The 14454-nt window shown below is 34.9% G+C and overlaps 1 protein-coding gene and 1 pseudogene across 4 annotated transcripts in view; both read right to left on the bottom strand.

Moving 5' to 3' along the window:
* Window positions 1–14454, bottom strand: part of LOC132667229 (E3 SUMO-protein ligase ZNF451) — an 88370-nt gene that overhangs the window by 24235 nt on the left and 49681 nt on the right. For all 4 annotated transcript variants that reach the window (XM_078447032.2, XM_060615819.3, XM_078447033.2 and 1 more), the window contains 4 exons: window positions 10441–10594; window positions 9789–9936; window positions 4905–6514; window positions 546–689 (listed from right to left, as the gene is read on the bottom strand). In XM_078447032.2, the coding sequence (XP_078303158.2) occupies window positions 546–689; window positions 4905–6514; window positions 9789–9936; window positions 10441–10594 (2056 nt within the window). The remainder of the gene's footprint in view (window positions 1–545; window positions 690–4904; window positions 6515–9788; window positions 9937–10440; window positions 10595–14454) is intronic.
* On the bottom strand, window positions 11186–11322 carry LOC132668159 (U2 spliceosomal RNA; annotated as a pseudogene).

Genomic DNA, 14454 nt, shown 5'->3' with positions numbered 1-14454 from the left:
CTCTCCCTGTTTGGTCAATGGTTTGTAAAGAAATATTTAGATGAAGTTGCATATTTATGAACTTCAGTTCAGTAAGGATGAACTGAAGAGGCAATTATGGCAATTTGAAAATCATACTAGTTCTGTAGCCAAGTGGTCCAAATTCAAAAGCTAACTCTATTATTTATCAGTTTTACACTTTGGAAAAAATAAACTTCTCATGCATCCTGCCTTATGTTTTAAGAAGGAGATAAATAAAATAATTAGTAAGCATGGGTTAATACCAAGCATTAGTACCTGGCACATTGTAGGTGCTGAATAAATGTTCTTTCAATATGTATCAAAAGATCCACAAACTTTAGGTCACCAAAGAGAGCTAACATTCACCACAAAGAAATGTAAAGAGAAAAATATTCTGGCAAAGTAGCTACAATGCAAAGTGACAATATTGCAATTATGTTTGTATGTTCTATTCAAGAAGGTTCAAGAGCAATCCTTTTACTGTGGAACATATTCTAATGGAGAAAAGAGGAGAAGGTATCAGATGTTTTCCTTATCAATCATACCTTGAAAGCCCCAGATGAATGTTCCTTGGTTAAGATGCCCTGGTAGATGACCAAAAAAGTTTGACCAGTTATCAAAGTCTACAAAGACTATATGAGTCATGGTTCGCAGATAATCCAAATCTGGAAGTTCAACAACTTCTTCATCTGAGAAGAGAAACATTAACATGAATTTGGTAAGAATTAGCTAAAAACGCTTTAATTTCTCAAGTTTAAAAGATACTAGAGAATATGCAAAAATATTAATCTTGAATATTATTAATTTCTACTTAAACCTTTTCATGAGATCCAAACCTATACATGATATAGTATATTTACACCAGATAAAAAATATTCTGAATACTTCCAAAATTTTATTATTCTTTCTATAAATACATGCCATTGATGCTAAGCCTGTCTTTCTCTTTTTAATTAAAAAAAAAAAAAAAACAAAAAAACTGAGGTGGCTCAGTTGGTTGAGCATCCAACTTTGGCTCAGGTCATGATCTCATGGCTTGTGGATTCAAGCCCTGCATTGGGCTCTGTGCTGACAGCTCAGAGCCTGGAGCCTGCTTTGGATTCTGTGTCTTCATCTCTCTCTGCCTCTCCCCCACTTGCATGCACACTGCTCTCTCTCAAAAATAAACATTAAAAATTTTTTTAAAAAAATAAATAAAAAAAACCTGTCACACAATTAGTCAGAAATACAGTCCTCATTTTTTTTGCCCATACACATGAATATTGCCTAAAACATGTCTTCTTTGTATGTAGCAGCTAGGCTCTGCCACCAATATGGTGGTCTGAGTCCACAAATCCATGTAACTTACACCTTCCCTGTCACTTCTCTGGCTCTCCTCTCCTGCTAAGCTGTTTCCTGGCAGTAACTGAAATCTGCCACTACTATAGCTACTGCTGCTGCTGGAACTGCCATAGCCATCTTAGTTTTGTAGATTGGCAAAGTATTGGCCTGTACTACCATAGGGGCCAGAGCTTGTCTCTTTTCTCTTTTCATGGGTCCCAAATTTGAAGACTGTTATAACTGCCAAAATCATTATAGCTTCCACCACTTCCAAAATTACTTCCATCATTACCAAATATGTTATAGCTAAGACTTTCTTTAAAAGTTGTTTATAATAATAAAATAATAATAATAAAATAAATAATAATTAAAAAATAATGTACTGGGAGAACTAAAAGACCAAGTTTTAAGGCTGAAAAACCAAAAACTTGCACCATCCATCAAATAAAATTTCAAGGTGGGGCACCTGGGTGGCTCAGTCAGTTAAGCATCCAACTTTGGCTCAGGTCATGATCTCACAGTTTGTGAAAGTTTAAGCCCCGAACTGGGCTCTATGCTGACATCCTGGAGCCTGCTTTGGATCCTCTGTCCCCTTCTTTCTGCCCCTCCCCTGCTCATGCTCCCTCACCTCTCAAAAATAACTAAAAACATTTAAAATATATATATTAAAATAAAATTTCAAGTTTACCTGATAAGAACTTCTCCCCACCAGAATTATGCTCTTTTCCCTATCTAGACCGATTTATTAGTAACCTGCTAGCTATGTGATTAAAAACCCTACAGAGCACAAATGAAATAAATGACAACCCTCTACCATAAAGTGGTGCATAATAGGTACTGGTGGCACATCAGTACCTCCTACCATAAACACATCTTTCTTGGTTCTCTTAAGTTCTTTCTTCTTCCACCATTCTCCAACTCTTGTTCTCCATCTCTTTCACTTCTTTCATAATTTTCTATCTTGATAAGGCCTTAAAGTTTCTAGTGTACCAATGCAAACCTTAACATTTTTAATTACTTTTAAAATGACTAGGTTCTACTCCATCTAATACAGCCTCCCTCAAATATACTGCACTGCCATCCTCTCCCATTTCCAAGCCACCTATCTTCTTTTATCTTGTCTTAAAATTCTTAGTAATTGTAAGGGCCCCTGGCTAGCTCAGTCAGTGGAGCATGTGACTCTTGATCATGGAGCTGTGAGTTCAAGCCCCACATTGGGCGTAGAAATTACAAAGAAAAAAAAATTTTTTTAATTCTTAGTATTTGTAGATTTAGATACCACAATCATCTATCAAACACAGATCGACATAAATTCCCAAAAGTAATCGGGAGAACAAGAGAAAAGCACAAGAGAACATAAAAACAGTGTAATCACTGCTTCACTGTTAAAAGTAGAACTGAATGAGTTGATAGTATGTCATGTAATCATTTCTTACGTAAAACATGCCATGACTAAAGATGATGCTAAGATCTACAAATGCTATATACAGCAAGCCTGTATAAGCTCAGTAGTTCATAAAAATAGTTTATAAAAAAATTTTAGCCAAAATTTTCACATATCCTCATTGTCCCCTCTCTACACTGTGTAACTTACCAAGAGCTCATATTTATTTAAAAGAATATGGACTTAAAATTATATTCTAACCACGACAAATTATACTTCTAAACAAAATAAAACCACTGTCCTCTTCCAGACTTACTCTTTTTTTTTTAAGTTTATTTATTTATTTTGAGGGGGGAGGGGCAGAGAGAGAGAGGGCGAGAAAGAATCCAAAGCTCGCTCTGTGTTGACAGCACCTAAGCCACCCAGCACACCTACACTCAGGGAGTCTTATCTAGATTAAGTACAAAGGGATCTATATCTCAATTTTCTCCCTGGTTTCCTGCTACCATTTGTAACTCTACTTCTAATTGCTATTTTAAGTCTAAGTAAAAGCTCTGCTTTCCATAAAATCATAACAAAAATATGTAAATTCTGAAGTGAACATTATGATTTCTCATAATTACAGAATAAAGCCAAAATATGAGGATGTGGAGAAAAAGGAACCCTCATACACTGTTGGTGGCAATGCAAACTGGTACAGCCACGATGGAAAACAATACGGAGATTCTTTGAAAAATTAAAAATAGAATTACCACATGATCCAGTAATTCCACTACTAATTACCTGAATATGAAAACACTAATTCAAAAAGATATATGGACCCCTATGTTTACTGTAGTATTTACAATAGCCAACTTATAAATACAACCCAAGTGTCCACGGATAGATGAATGGATAAAGAAGATGTGGTGTATATATACAATGGAATATTAGCCATAAAAAAGAATGAAATCTTGTCATTTGCAACATGTATGGATCTAGACAGTATAATACTAAGGGAAATAAGTCAGTCAGAGAAAGACAAATAACATACGATTTCACTCATGTGTAATTTAAGAAACCAACCAAACAAAAAAAAGACAAAAATCAGACTCTGAATATAGAAAACTAGTGGTTACCAGAGGTGAGGTGCATGGGGAGGATGAGTGAAATAGGTGAGGGGATTAACAGTACACTTATCATGATAAGCACCGAGTTCTGTATAGAACTGTTCAATCACTATACCGTACACCTGAAATGAATATAACACTATGTTAACTATACTGGAATAAAAAAAAAAAGTTTAAAAAAAAGTCTGCCGACAACAAAAGAATAAAGTCAAAATATAAACACAAAGAGTTCACTGGATTTATCTTCTTAATGAACCTTCTAAATGATAAGAAGAATCTAAATGTTAAGGATAACATTTATATATATATATATATATATATATATATATACACACATACTATCAATTTTCTTCATCTCTCAAAATTCCCATACTTCTTATAAAAGAAAAGACAATGTTATCTTAAATACATAGTGTTTAAATCTAATATATACTCTTTGTCCCCTTAAGTTTAGAGTAGTTAAATGAATATTTAAATACTAGTATGTATTCGTATTTAGGAATACATATCCCCCAAAAGTATATGCTATAATGATTACTGTATCATCCCACCATGTTTCTTACTTCAAAACTGAATCATTATTAGCTTTCACAAAAATGATGGCCACAGGTGCACCTGGGTGGCCCATTCGGTGAAATGTCAACTCTTTTTTTTTTTTAATGTTTATTTTTGATAGAGAGAGGGAGTGAGACTTGGTAGGGCAGAGAGAGAGGAAGACACAGAATCTGAAGCTGGCTCCAGGCTCCGAGCTGTCTGCACACAGAGCCTGATGCAGGGCTTGAACTCATGAACTGTGAGATCATGACCTGAGCTGAAGTTGGACACTCAACCGACTGAGCCACCCAGGTGCCCCAAGTGTCAACTCTTGATTTGGGCTCAGGTCATGATCTCATGGATTAGTGAGATGCAGCCCTGTATTGGGCTCTGCACTGACAGTGAAGGGCCTGCTTGGGATTTTCTCTCTGCCTCCTCCCCGCTTGTGTGGACATTCTCAAAATAAATAAATTTAAAAACAAGGATGGCTACAATACATGTATGTTTCTCTATCAGTATGTGAAATCTGCACAGACATTAGAGTTGTAATGCCATACCTATATTCTGACAGCTTAGGTCATTCTCGGCTCCCTTTTCCATCTCTGAATTTTTTGGATGGCTTACTGCCTGTTTTAGTTTTCTCTCTGGACGTGAGGCACTGGCAGCAAACTTGTAAAGGCTTGTTTTCTCAGATCCGAAATGAGCCACACTGGGTTTCCGTAAAAAGCAGTGTTTTCTATGGAAGTGCTGCTGAGCACTCTCAGGATCGTGAAACGCTTTGGTGCAAGTGCCACACTTGATGACATACTGTTGCTCCTCTTCCTCCTCACTCTTTTCTTCTCTGTGCACTTCATGGATGTGAGTATTGATGTCAGTTACATTCTGTGCTGTTGCTGAACACAAGGTGCAGCGAAACCACAGTTTACCTTTATCCAGCATGATTTGGAGACATCTACCATAATCTTCCTTTCTGTTAACTTTACAGATGTAACTCTCACGGCAACCACAGGTTAACAGGTTACTGGTCTCTATTACTGGAAAATCATTCTCAGTTTTAATTGAAGTTTCAGTTTTTTCTGACACAAACACATAATCTGTGCTGTGGTGCTCCTTATAATGACTTAGAAATGCTTCTTCCACATTAAAGGTAAGATCACAAAGCCCACAGAAGTACTTAACTTTTATCTCATTGTTATGCTCATCTTGGCAATGTCGGTACAGTGTTTCAACCTTGTGAAAAGTCTTTTTGCAATGGGCACAGCTGTATCTATGAAACTGGTGACTTGCTAAAGACATGCAATGCTGTTTTACACAGTCCTGGGAATCAAACATATCTTCACAAATTCGGCACTGCCATTTACCCCTTGGGGGACTATTTGCTGGAGAATGATCAATAATAGTAATAGTTGAAGAAGGATTCTTAGCAGTCAAATTACTCACCAATGTTGCAGAGGATGTTGGCAAAGTTTCACCTTCTACCTCATCCGTCTCATAAAAATATCTGTGTCCATTATGAAATTCAGTCACATGTGCCATGATAGTCTCTTTTCTTGTTAACTCCTTTTTGCATGTCCGACACCAGAAAAGAAAGTTATTTAAATGTGCCCCTCCATGAATCCGGCTCATATGTAAACGGATGACCCCTGAATCTTCACATACCTTTCCACAGACCACACACTTATAACACATTGTGTTTGCTGAGAAAACATGTTTTTCCACTGCATCTTCACTTGGGAATTGTTGATGGCATTCACAAAACCAGGTTTTAACAAATGACTTTTCTTTCTGAACACAAACTGTACCTTCATGGCTTTTACCTTCTAAATTCATCTTCTTTTTTGGAACAGTGGTGCAATCTTGTGAGTTAGATTCTTGAACAGACATGGTTCTTTTAAGTGATGAAAATTTTGATCGATCTAGCAAGAGATTCAAGTCAGAAGAAGGTTTGTTCCCTTCACTGCTATGGCAATAAAGTAAGACTGATTCTTCCATTGAGGTAATGACTCGGACTTTGTGCCCTGAATTCTGCTTGTGATTTCGGGTACTGGTTTCATCCGCAAAGACTTGGTTGCAATTTGGACAGTAACCTCTTAATACGAATTTTTCTGCAACTTGGGCAATGCTCTTCTCAGCCAAAGCTACAGGACCAGCATTTCGACAACGAACTCTAAATTAGATGAAAAAAAACCTCTTTTGTAAGTACTTTCTAAATACGGTATCTCTGCTTTTTATAGGAATTATAAACAATGTATACAAAAAGCACTAAAAGATATTTTTCAATAAAAATGAAGGTTACAGAATAATTTTACCTCAGAGTACCTGAGTATTACCTATATTTTGTCTGTTTCTAATCCATGTACAGAACAGTAAAACTAGAATCAAAGGATCAAAACAATTCATACAAATATTTGGAAACTGAATCCCTAATCTTTAGAAGTTAAACAACAAATTTCTACTAAATCTATGGGTCAAAGGAGAAATTAAAAGGGGAAAGGGAAAATATTATTAAATAAATGAAAAAGAAAACAACCTATCAAAACCTAAGGGTAATTCAATGCTTAGAGGAAAACTTATAACTTTAAATGTTTATACAGAAAAAGAAGGTCCAAAGTCAATCTAAGCTTCTACCATAGGAAGCTAGAAAAACATAAGCAAATTAAACCCAAAGTTTAATTTTTTTTTAATGTTTATTTTTATTTTTTTGAGAGACAAAGTGTGAATGGGGGAGGGGCAGAGAGAGAGAGACAGAGAGAGAGAAACAGAGACAGACAGACACAGAATCCAAGGCAGGGTCCAGGCTCTGAGCTGTCAGCACAGAGCCCAACGTGGGGCTCAAACTCACAAGCCATGAGATCATGACCTGAGCCGAATGCAGACGCTTAACCAACTGAGCCACACAGGTGCCCCATAAACCCAAAGTTTAAAGAGCAGAAATCAACAAAGTAAAAAATGGGCAAAAAGCAGAGAATCATCAGTAAAGTCAAATGCTGGTGGTTTCAAAGATCAGCAAAAATTTGTTTTGAGACAAATTATAGAAATAAACATAAACGCTAAAAAAACCAAAAAGCTTAAAAAAAGCTGACGTTCATAAAAGTTGAAGTAAACAAAATATATTCCTGAAGAATAAGCAAAGGATACTCAGGAAAGAGGATGGACAACCACAAAAGACATAATTAATATGATAGCAAAGTCTAGACTGGGACAGAATATAGTCACATATTTCTGACAAAATATTTATATCTAGGATATATCAAGAATTCCAATTCACTATGAAAAACGCAAACAATCCAATCTTTAAACTAGCAAAAGACTTGAACAGACATTTCACAAAAAAAGATAAATGAATCACCCATAAGCACATGAAAAAGTGCCCAACATCATTGTTTATCAGGGAAATGCAGATTAAAACCACAAAGAGGCACTCAAAGAACAGCTAAAATGAAAGACTGGCGATACCAAACCTTGGCAAGGATGCAGAGAAACTGGAACTCTCATACCTTGTTGGTACAAACACTTTGGGAAAGTATGTAGTAGTTTCTTATAAAATTAAATATACACTTACTCTTTGATCCAGCAATTCCACTCCTAGATATTAATCCAAGAGGAATGAAAACATATGTCCATAAAAGACTTGTACAAAATATATACAGTGGCTTTATTTATGATAGCTAAAAACTTTAAATCCAAATGTCCATCATCAGGAGAATGAATTAACAAATTGTGCTAAGTTCATATAATAAAATACTACTCACCAATAAAGAGGAACAATGTACTAAGCAACATAGGTGTATCTCGCAGCTATTATGACAAATACAAGAGAGTACATACTACATGATTTCAAATACATGAAGTTCTCAAGGAGATGAAGCCAATGCAAGGTGGAAAAAATATCTAGAGCAAGCAGGGTAAGAGGGTGGGAAATGACTGGAAAGGGACACAATGGAACTTTCCACAGACAGGTAACATATTATGATAAAAGCATAGGTTAACAGATGTAGGCATCTATCTGTGATTTTATGTCAAAATCATAAAAGTTAAGATGTGTACACTGTGATTAATTTAATTTGTATTTCAAAAACAAAGAACTTTTAAAAATAATTAAGGGGCTGGGGCGCCTCGGTGGCTCAGTCAGTTAAGCGTACGATTTCAGTTCAGATCATGATCTCTTAAGTTGTCAGTTTGAGCCTTGCATCAGGCTCTGTGCTGGCAGTGCAGAGCCTGCTTGGGATTCTCTCTCTCTCTCTGCTTCTCCCCTGCTAGTGCACACACACACTCTCTCTCTCTCTCAGATTAAATAAACTTTAAAAAAAATAAGGGGAATAAAGAGCATAAAGATGTATAGAATAAAATGGGTAAATGGAGGTTCGCTAGACTATTCTGCTGACTTCATACAGTTGAAATTTTACATAATAAAACATTAAGAATAAAAATAACAGGTAGAACCAGGATTTGAACTCACGAAATATAAGTCAGAACCAGGACTGCTAACCTTAGTAGTTACACTGGATATATACAGAGTAATTATATTCTACTGCCTCGTTTATTGAGAACATATTTTACTCGAAGGTTTGTGAAAATAATTGTTCTATTTAAATGAATGCAATTTAGTAGATACGAACTTTTAATATATTTTAATGATATAACAGGAAAACAGAGACCTAAGAGACAGAGCACCTAAATAGAAAATATGTACAGACTTTGTTTGGATCATGATTCCAAGAAACCAAATGTGAAACAAAAAACTTTATGAGATAATCAAGGAAATTTGATAACTGATTAGGTATTTGATGCTATTAAAAATACCAGTTTTTAAAGGTGTGATAATGGTATTATAGGATTTTTTTAAAAAAAGGAGTCCTTATCATTTATAGTTATATTCAGAAGTATTTACAGATAGAATGACATGATTTACTGCAAAATAATAACTTGCAGGGGGGGTGAGAATATAAATGAACACGACTGCCATGTGTTGCTAAATCCTGAAGCTGGGTAAAAGGTATACTGGGGTTGTACACTGCTCGATAATTTCCATTGCAAAGACAAAAAAAAATCACACTTGATTATTTGATAAATTTGGTCTTTCACTGAAATTTAATTTTCATATATGTATTATACTTTCCATTCTGGTTGACTTAAAAGCAAGTCACACTTAAAGGCAAGTTAACCCACTCCTCCCCCCATACACACATTCTTCACAAACATACAGAGAAAAACACAAATAGAACTGTTGGTTTTACATTCACAGCAATATCAATATATCCACTTTTTCCACACCTTTAACTTCTCTCATTATGTTAAATTTGATTAATTTCCAGACTAATATATAATCTCATTTTAAAAGCAGAGGAACATGAAATAGAAAAACATCCTATTGAATCCTCCTACTGGTAAAGAGCTTCTTGGGCAGGATTCCCTTACAGCCTGACTAGACCTGTACAAACCTGAAGTGGGCAGTGAGCTCCACGTGAGAACGTAGTGTCTGGTGGCAGGCCACACACTTAACTTGAAATGGGACATCTTTGCAGAGAGAGATCAGAAGTTTCTTTGCAAAAGATGGAAATGATATTGGCTGTGCTATTCCCTTGTCATCTGAAAGACAAAATACACTATAACTTGCAAAGATTTAAGCAGATAGCAACCCAACCTTCCTCCCCTTTGCCTTTCTCAACATTGGCTGGAATATGTAAAAGATTGTTGTCATAAAAAACTAAGAGAAGTCATTTTCCAGCCATAAGTACAAAGGATGCTGAACTCATGCTCAAAATTTGAACCTTTAATGCAGAGAAACACCCAACTTCCCAGATATTATGGATATATAAAAATTATTACATCAAAAATTATTTTTTATATTTATTATATAAAGAAATGTTTTCTTTCCAAGTTTCTCTTCATTCCTCAAAGTAACTAAACCTTACTGCTGGTACAGATCAATGTTGAGAATTTTTTTTGAAAAATAAAAATTAAGACAATCTTTCACTTTCATGTTTCCAATCCAATGTGAGGATAAGTTACCTCAAGAATTATCTGAGAAGTATGGTAAATCAGCAAAGATTAAAGTACTTTAATAATTTTCAGAACAGAGTATTAACATACCACTCAGTTTAAAATTCTGATGGAAATGATTCTTTCCAGACATATGCTTCAAACACTCATCCTTGCTGCTAAAAAGAAGGAAGCAATTTGGACATGCAAAACACTGAATAATCTGAGGAAGAAGGTTGTTTTTATGTCCATCATCTGCAGCTTCCTAAAATACAAGCAAAGCTGTATTACAGACAACTAAAATCAATATTCAATTTTTAAAAATCAACTTTCAAAATTTCTGATTTGGAATATTCTGTACCAGTTTTTAACAAGAGAACTTTTCTTTCCTCAGTGTGAACTAAGGAATTTTTATCATTAAATTGCCTATGTGGATTAAAATTTTTTTTTCTTAACTCTTGACCATCTTTTTGTGATAATATACAAGCAAATTTGCTTTCTATATATTTTTCTTTTATATACACATCTATATTATGTTAATGAATAAATGTTTTCATATCACATATACTTTTTCTTCCATTTTGCTTTATTCACTCTACTCTGCAATACAACCTATGTTTATATATATGTATTCTTCCACAAATATCTCCATGCTTAATAATCTACAAAAATATATAGAAATAAACACACAGGGAACTGCCACTGTTTTACCAAATATTGTCATCTTACAGACTCTTCTGCTTCTTAGTTCTCTTATTCCACAATACCTAATGAAAATGCCTAAAAAAATCAACTGGAATACCTCTAATTCATTCTTCTCAATGGTTGCAAAGCTCTCAACTGGTTGTAAACCAGTGTAGGTTTACTAAGACTTAGGTAACTATTCATTACCAGACTTTTTTTTTTTCTTGCCACTATAAACAACACAATGGTGTTACAAACTGATAAGAACATATACTACACTTGATCTCAGGCAAAAGGCAGAGAAGCAATAACACAATGGTGTTATAAACAACCTTGAATACATATCCTTATTTACAGACGTATTTTTCTCATTATTAGGAGTGGCCCTATTGAGTTAAAAGGTTTATTACTTGAATATTAAAGGATACTGTATGATTGTTTTTCAAATAGGCTCTACCAATTCACACATTCCCTAGCAATGAATGAGGCCGGTACAATAGCTACTGTAGATTTTTTTTTTTAATTCATACAATTCTATGGATATTCCATATTCTGTGGATTGCTTACTCATACCCTTTTGTCTGATGTTTCAGTTGGTTTTGTTTTCTCCCCGCCGGTTAACTTGCATCATTTCTTCATTATAAAAATTAACTTTCTGTCTGATGCTCCATTTTGCAAACATTTTTGAAATATCTATGAATTTTGATGTGGTCACTTTAAAATTTTAATATAGTCAAACGGGTATGTCTTTCTAGGTGTCCACTTGGTTAAGACGCTCCTCTATCTCAAAATTGAAAATGTTCTAAATATAAAAAAACAATTTTTTTTAAAGTAAACTCTACCTCCAATGTGGGGCTCAAACTCACGACCTCGAGATTAAGAATCACATGCCTGGGGTACCTGGGTGGCTCAGTCAGTTAAGCATCTGACTTCAGCTCAGGTCATGATCTCATACTTTGTGGGTTTGAGCCCCGTGTCAGGCTCTGTGCTGACAACTCAGAGCCTAGAGCCTGCTTCTGATTTGGTGTTTCCCCTCTCTCTCTGCCCCTTCCCTGCTCACGCTCTATCTCAAAATAAATAAATAAATAAATAAATATAAAAAAAAAAGAAAAATTTTAAAAGAGTCACATGCTCTACCAACTGAGTCAGCTAGGTGCCCCAAAGCTGAAAATACTTTAAAGTATCTATATTTATGTCTGTGTATGTGTGCTTGTGTATAAATATAATTTGACATCTTGTTAATGGTCCTTAGAGTAATAGCCTTAGAAGTTGTACTGTGTCTTTTTAAATTTACAATCATTAACATTAGGGATATAGAAAGTTTATATAGTGCTAATAAGATGCAACAGAAAGAGGAATAAGAAATTTACATTTAAATTGAGCACATGTGAAGAAGCACATTAGGGTTCAAAACGTGCTTTTCCATTTAGTCATTACGATAGTCCCATGAAGTACTATTTTCATTATTTATAAATGAGAAAACTAAATTTAGTTAAGTCAACACTTCCCTCCAATCAAGTTGTACCCTGGGAAGAGACAAAATAACCATTCAAACAGTCTTATACCTCGATTAAAAATTCTATGCTCTTTCCACTATACCTTACCCCATTTTAATTTAGTGAGTGCCCTGCAGAAGATCACATCTAAGAAGATACTTAGAAAGCTCTAAATAAGAGCACTAAAGGCATTTCTTAAACACCAATTTATAAAAATGTCCCTAACTTGAAGAATGCTAACAAAATAATTCTTAGTTCAACTGTGAGTTATAAATGGATTCAATATAAAGCTTGTTTAAAATATTTGCTCAATAGAACAAGAATGTGATCCTACATAAAATTTTATTGAAATATACCAATTGCAAAAGCATAGCATATTAGCTCATGTAAACTAGGGGAATAAGTGGGAAATAGTTATTCAATTCTTTTCTACCACTATATTTTCAGCTATATTAAAATAAAATACACCATACACATTTGTATATCTAAACAAAGTTAAATCACAATAAAATATTACTTTTTACCCACTAGGATCTAGGCTAGCTTAAAAGGCACGTAAGTGTTGATAAGAATGTGGAAAAATTGGCATCTGCATATATTGCTAGTAAGAAAGTAAAATGGTACAGTGTGTTGGATAACAATTTGGCAGTTCTCCAAACAACCGAACATAAGTATGATATGACCCAACAATTTAACCTGTTAGACAAGTAAAGACATAGTCACACGAAGATTTATACATTTATTTATAGCAACATTATTCACAACAGCCAAAAAGTAGAAATAACTCAAGTGTCCACCAAGTGATGAAATGATAAAGAAAAAGTGGCATATATCCATATGCTGGAATGTTACTTGGCAATAAAAAGGAATGAAGTACTGATATGCTACAACATGGATGAACCTTGACAACATTATGGTAAATAAAAGAATCTTGTCACAAAAGGCCACATATTTTAAGATTCCATTTATATGAAATGCTCAGAAAAGGCAAAACCATAGTTTACAGGTTGCCTAGGGCTAGGGAGGATGGGCTAACAACAGGGAAAAATAACCTTCAATGATAGGCTGGCCCCTAGGAAGAGAATGAGAAAGAGTGGTTGTGCCTATTGACTCACAAGTGACACTGAGGTACACTGAAGCTTACAATATGTCCTCTACCACCTGCATTAAACGGAAGAAAAGCAGAAAGCTATCTAGTGATATAGCACTCATTGAATGGCTTTAATGTTAAAAACCACTAGACATTGGCTACTACTCAAAGTGTGACCCAAGTACAAGAAGCACTGGCATCACCTACAAGCTTGTTAGGAATCTTGAATCCAAGGTCCCACCTCAATTTATTATCAGAACTTGCATTTTACAAGATTCCCAAGTGATTAGTGTATTAAGTAAGAAACATCAGCATAGACAGAAGAAATTGGGAGACGAAAGGGAAAGAGGAGGGAAGCAAGGCAAAAAATGCAAATTGTGGTAATTTCATTCTCTTTCACCAAAGAATGCCATCTTTACAAAACAGAATTCACAGGTATACAATCTTCTAGTGACCTCTTCTGGCTGATTTAAGATAGGCAATTATAATTAGTGCATACCAGTTTCCTTTAGAGTTCCGGTGACGGACTCTCCAAAGAATAAGCAATAAGGAGCATTTAATGAGAGCCGTTTGTTAAGGCCTAAGTGCTTTAGAAAGAATTATATTTTCTCTCGACAATCTTGCATGTAAGTATGACAATTTTATTTTAGAGACAAATAAAGCTCAGAGATGTTCCTTAACTTGCTGAGTACATACAGCTAATAAAAGCAACAGCAGAATCCAGGTCTGTCTGGACATCAAAGCCTTTGCTCCATTTTACCATAATGCTTCTCAGAAGGCTAAATATCATAAATTTACTTCCTGGAGACCAGTCAAAACAACATGGAATAAGTAATTCCCAGAAAAAAAGGGAAC

This window comes from Panthera onca, chromosome B2 (assembly GCF_046562875.1).
Source record: "Panthera onca isolate mPanOnc1 chromosome B2, mPanOnc1 haplotype 2, whole genome shotgun sequence".
In the NCBI taxonomy this organism is placed as follows: Eukaryota; Metazoa; Chordata; class Mammalia; order Carnivora; family Felidae; genus Panthera; species Panthera onca.
This window is presented reverse-complemented; position numbering and strand designations above follow the sequence as displayed.